General features: G+C 42.5%; 1 protein-coding gene across 1 annotated transcript; it reads left to right on the top strand.

Moving 5' to 3' along the window:
• Positions 1-351: 351 nt before the first annotated feature.
• Positions 352-1,428, top strand: LOC112927666 (melanoma-associated antigen 10-like). Its single transcript, XM_026009076.2, has one exon. It carries the CDS (start codon positions 352-354, stop codon positions 1,426-1,428), a length of 1,077 nt encoding a protein of 358 aa, XP_025864861.2.
• Positions 1,429-6,254: the final 4,826 nt, after the last annotated feature.

The raw sequence follows: 6,254 nt of genomic DNA, 5'->3' as shown, positions 1-6,254 counted from the left end.
AGGGATCTACTCGTGCCAGAACAGAGGGGAACCCACAGTGCCTGATACCATCTGCCTACAGTCAACTCAAGAATCCTAGGCTTCCTAGGTTGGTTGCAACCTGGGGAGATTTATCACAACCTCTGATAGAATCTTAAGGGACAAAGTGACCCAAAGTCCAGAAGGCCTTTGGGGTCCTAGAGCACCCCCTATAGAGGAAACCTGTAAGTCAGCCTTTGTCCAGAGTTGCCAAAGATATATTATTGCTCTGCTGAGGCTGCTGACCCTCTCCCTCTCTCCTCCAGACCTGTGATACCCCATCTCCCACCATCCTGCTCACACTTCTACTTGCTGCTGCCAAGAAGAGTCATCATGCCTTGCTCTTCAAAGCATCTACATCTCACATTTGAGCCAGACATTCAGGCCCAGAGTGAGATACAGGACCTGGAAGTATCACATGTTCTCATAGCTGAGGTGAAGAAGGAGACTTCCTCTATGTCCTCTTGCTCTTTTAACTTCTCCTCCCCCTCCACTGCCTCCTCCCTGTGTTCCTCTCCTGTGATCCCAGTCTCCCTAGAAGAGGAGAAGGAAGAGAAACCTGCTGCAACACTGAGTCCTCTCCAGAGTCCTCAGAGCTCCTGCTCCTTATCCACATCGTGGAGCACATCAGATGGAGTCTCAGACAGCCCAGGAGAAGAAGATACAAGTTCAGTGAAGATGTCAACAGACATTGCATCTTTGCCTAGAGACCCACTAAATGAGAAAGTGGTTGATTTGGTGCATTTCATGATCCTCAAGCATCAACTGAAGGAGCCCATCACAAAGGTAGAAGTGCTGAAGGTTGTCATTAAAAGGTACAAGAAACAATTCCCTGTGATCTTCAAGAAAGCTTCTAAGTTTTTGGAGGTGATCTATGGCATTGATGTGAAGGAGGTGGACCCCACCACCCACTTCTATGTCTTTGTCAACTCATTGGAGCTTACCCATGAGGAGATGCTTAGCGACAACCAGAGCATGCCGAAAAACGGTCTCCTGATAATCATCCTGGGTGTGATCTTCATGGAGGACAATTGTGCACTTGAGGAAGACATCTGGGATTTTCTGAATATAATGGGAGTGTATGCTGGGAGGGAGCATTTCATTTACGGGGAGCCCAGGAAGCTCATCACTAGAGATTGGGTGCAGGAGAATTACCTGGAGACGCCTAACAGGGATCCTCCATGCTATGAATTCCTGTGGGGTCCCAGGGCTCATGCTGACACCAGTAAGATGAAAGTGCTGGAATTTTTGGCCAAGGTCAAAGGGACTAACTCCACTTCCGTCTCATGCTGGTATGAGGGGGCTTTAAGAGATGAGGAAGTGAGGGCTCAAACCAGAATTGGCTCCATGGATACTACTACTGCATGTTCCTTGCATAGAATCATTCCCCAGATTCTCGGGCCTGACTGAAGAGTGAGCCCAAATATTCACTCTGTATCTGAAGAGGGCAGTCCTGCTTCTGATTTAGAGGAGAGTCAGGGTCAGGCTGGGGAGAACACAGTGTACAACTTTGTGTTCCTATTCTGTATGGGTAACTTGGAAGGTTTCTTTTTTTTTTTTTTTCCTTTTCTTTTGGCATTTTTCAAATGTCTCTTTTTAAAGAAAAGTTTAATTCCCTAAAGACTCTAAGTTCTGAATGACATTGCTAATGCATTTATTGCTGTTTTTCAGGTTTAAGAATAACAGTTTCAATATTTTGCAAAAATTTGGGAAATTTCCCAGCTTTTGAGGGATCTGGTACAAAATAACATAGGAATAGAAATTTCTTTTGAAATGTGAAAGAGCTGAGCAGGAAAGCATAGGGTTCAATAAACAGAGGGAGAATGTAAAGGACAGCTTATCCTTGGGTTTGCTTAGACCTTTCAGTCCACCATCCTGGAAAATTAGAAAGATATACTTGGATTTGCTTGGTCTAGTCAAGAAAGTAGATGAAATCTTTTTTTTTTTAAAGATTTGTTATTTATTTATTCAGAGAGAGAGAGAGAGGCAGAGACACAGGCAGAGGGATAAGCAGGCTCCATGCAGGAAGCCTGACATGGGATTTGATCCCGGGTCTCCAGGATCACACCCCAGGCTGCAGGCGGCGCTAATCCGCTGCGCCACCGGGGCTGCCCAGATGAAATATTAATAGATGAAGCCCCTGCTCACTGACGCTTTCACTCACTAAACATCTCTTTAGCCTCCTCTTTGGAAGGCTCTGTTTTACTAGTGGGGATCCTAGGGTCAGCAGGACAGACCTCTACCCAAAGAACAGGAGAGGCTAGGAGCAGCTATCATATCAGGGGGATGGTGAGATGTCCTCTAAGAGCTACAGAAGAAGGAAAAAAGAGTGAGGAGATGAGCCTCCAGATGGGAGCAATCAAGCAAAAAGGCCCTGATCCAAGGCACTTTGGGACTCTGAGAAACTAATTCCTTCTGTCGGAGTTGGTTAGGAATCTGGGTGTTGAGTGCGGAGTGAAGGCTGTACAGGACGTCTTACATGAATAGGTTTGGGAGATCTCAGAATCCTCATTACAGGCTGGAAGTCTCAGAGAGGTCTGAGCAAACGGATCAACCGGAGGAGTGGCCCTGCCGCAAGCCAGACACCAGCCCCTACCTTAGGGCCACCCTGAGTTCTGTCAGGAAGAGCACAGCTGCTCCCTGCATCATTTGGCTGAGCAACACTCTTGAGTTGTCTTCAGTACGAGGGTCCGGTGCACCCTTGCCAGGGTCCCAGGGCTGAGAGCTGCCTTGGTGCCTGCTGGAGGCTGGGATGTGCCTCCCTGTGCACAGTGGGCCCCTCTGTAGAGGCGGGGCTATGTGAGTGAGTGGAGGTGGTGACGGACGTCTGGGTTGAGACAGACCAGAAGCACTAGAGAGCAGGGGAAGGGAGTGTGCAGCTGCAAGGAGGGGTGGGGTTGGAGGGGTAGTGCCCTGGGACTAGGCACCTCAGAAACTCTGCAGTGTAAAGGGCTGGGTGTGGGAATGCCTGGAAATAGGTCCAGGTGTCATCCCTGGCTCAGGCTGCCCCCCACCGATCGTGAGCTGTTGGCACCCTAGAGGGCAGATGTCCTATGGCTATGACTGCTGGTCTATGTTGCCACCAGATAGAGGATTGGCCCAAGGTGCAGACATCTGCAGGGGGGATGGAAAGCCACGGAGATGGCCCTCTTCCTTGTTGAGCTTGATGGGTTTACGTAGAGTCCAAAGCAAGAAGTATCATGTATCATGATATTGAGAGAATCCCCAAGTCCAAGACAGTGCTTGGGCCTGGGTATGACAAGTCCATAATGACAAACTCAGTAATAGTTTCCTAGGGAAATTCTTTATTTTAAAATTTTTATAAATTTATTTTTTATTGGTGTTCAATTTGCCAACATATAGAATAACACCCAGTGCTCATCCCGTCAAGTGCCCCCCTCAGTGCCCGTCACCCAGTCACCCCCACCCCCCGCCCACCTCCCTTTCCACCACCCCTAGTTCGTTTCCCAGAGTTAGGAGTCTCTCATGTTCTGTCTCTCCTAGGGAAATTCTGAAGCCATTTGTAGCATTTTCAATTTCTTCCATGGAGTTCAAAGGCCCAGGTAGGGCTCACATTCCACATTTTGAATCAACACGTGATCCTTCATTCATTCACCTATTCATTCACTCAATCAATCATTCCCTCAGTCATCCTTTCAGTCAGGAAGCATTTACGTGAACATACGCTGGGGAGGAACACCAAGGATATAAAACCAAAGGAAAATGATAACACACGCCAAGAGCTTGATTATTTGACACGTTCTTGTCATTTTTGCACATTCTGAAAGCTCTTCCATGATACATCCCTTTCTCTAAATATAGTTCCCTATACTTTTAGCTATGTCTACACCATTGCTTCTCAACAACCTTTTTAAATTTTAATCTCCCAGAACAATAGCAGATATTTTAGCTTCTCTGATCTTTTCAAAGAACCGGTTTTGTTTCCTTTAACAGCCATTGTTTTTCTAGATTCAACTTCATTGATTTCTGCTCTTATCTATATTATTCCCATTCTTCTGCATTACTTGGGTTAAATTTATTTTTCTTTTTATACTTTAGGTCAGATATTAGAATAGTGACTTGGGTCCTTTTTATGCCTAATAAAAGTATTTAATGACAAATTTACCTTTAAGCATAGCATTAGCTAAATCCCTTAAATTCCAATGTGTCCTGTTTTCATTTTCATTTAGTTGGAAATTTCCTAACTTCCCTCAATAATTTCTTTCAAGTAGGGTTGGTAAAAATGTGTTGCTTAGTTTCCAAAAATTTGACTTTTACATACCTCTTTAGTTCTATTCTTTGCTTTAATTCCATTATGGATAGAGAAATATATAATTTTCATTTTTTTTTTTAATTTGTCAAGTGTTGTTTTATGAACTGTGTGAATGTTCCGAGTGCACCTGAAAAGAATGTACATTTTGCTGTTAGAGTGTTTTATAAATACCAAGTAAATCAACGTGGTTGCTATTCCTTTTCAGGCCTCATTTTCTAATTATTTGATTATTTATCCAGAGAGGAATGATGAAGCCTCCAAATATAATTGTAGCTTCAACTATTTCTCATATCCTGTTCTCTTGTTTTTGTTTTTGCCTTTTTTTTTTTTAGCTAGTGTGTTTTGAAGCTCTTTTAGGTTTGTACATATTAAGGGCTGCTATGTCATCTTGATAATTTGACTCTTTCAACATGTAATATCTGTTATTCATTCTTGGCGACTTCCTGTCTTATGAAGTTAGTTTTTTTTCTGATGTTATTACAATTACCTAGCTATCTTCTTTATCCATTTTTATTCTATTTTTAAAAATAGCAAATAATACTATTTTTTTTTGGTGTACAGTGCCATGATTTTTACCCCTGTCTAGATTTGTGTAGCTACCACCATAACCAGGATACTGAATGGCTCCATAACTTCCCCCACAAAAAACCACAGCACCCTTCCCACATGCTCTTCCCACACCTAACCCTGACAACCACTCATCTATTCCCTACGTCCATATATTTCATAGAGTGTCATGTAATTGAAGTAATAGAGCATATAACTTACTGATACCAGCTTTGCTCACTCAGTAAACAGTCTTTGAGATTTTTCCGAATCGTTCCATGTGTCAATAGGCTATCTCTTTTGCTGCTTAGTGGTATTCCATCACATGGATGCACCTCAGTTCATTAATTCATTCACCTCTGTGAGAACTTTGGATTGTTTTCAGTTTTTGTCATATAAGAATAGAGCTATTGTAGACAATCATGTATAGATGTTTGTGTGAACATATGTTTTTATTTCTCTCAAGGATGGGATTGTTGAGTCCAATGATAAGCGTATAATGTATATAAGAAATTCGAAAAAAAAAAAAAAAAGAAATTTGAGTCCTTCCGCACAGTGACTGTTCAACTTTACATTCACTGGCGTGATGCGTGAGAGTTCAAATTGTTCTATATCCTTGCTGGTGCTTAGTAATGTCAATGTTATTTTTTTAATCTAGTTTTAAAAATCTATTCTCAAAAGCTGCATCTTACTGTGCTTTTAATTTGCTTTTCTCTAATGGCGAATATTGTAGAAAGAAATTTTCATGGATTTATTTAACATGCATACATTAATTTAGTGAGGTATATTCTGTCCATTTAAAAAGTGTTTTTCCTAATTTTTTTTTTCAATTTTGAGATCCCTTTATAAATTCTGGATAAAGATCTTAAGTTGTTTTGCAAACAATGTTTTCCAGTCTGTAGCTTGACTTTGTCTGCTCTTAAGCATCTCTTTCTCAGAGAAATAGATTTTTTAAATATTCGTGGTGTTCAATTTATTATTTTTCTTTTTGAATCATTTTGTGGTGTCCTTTTTTTAGGGCTCTTTGCCTAATTCTAGCTCATTAAATTTTCTTGTATCTTTTTGTATTTGAGATTAATACTTTTTCAATTTGGCATTTTTTCTCTGATCCTGGCAAGTCATCAAAGGGAGGACATTAAGGAAGGACTGAGGGACCTCCAACCTCAGATGAAGGAGTCCCAGTCCTACCTGACCCAGAGAAACCCTGGACATGGTCCCTAAATGTGGTGTTTCCTGACCTCATCAATGGAGTCTGAGGGAAGCCCAGGATCATCTGAGGGGGCCTGACTCAGGATAGGGGAGGGAGGAATCCTCAGATCCTCCTGGGTTTCCAAGTAGTGCTTCTGAAGAAGATGGAAGGGATCTCCCACTATAGATACAGGGAACTTCAGTCCCACCTTGCCCCTGATGTCAGCCT

Source organism: Vulpes vulpes, chromosome X, assembly GCF_048418805.1.
Source record: "Vulpes vulpes isolate BD-2025 chromosome X, VulVul3, whole genome shotgun sequence".
Lineage (NCBI taxonomy): Eukaryota > Metazoa > Chordata > Mammalia > Carnivora > Canidae > Vulpes > Vulpes vulpes.
The sequence above is the reverse complement of the archived record's forward strand: the minus strand, read 5'-3'. Positions and strand labels throughout refer to the sequence as shown.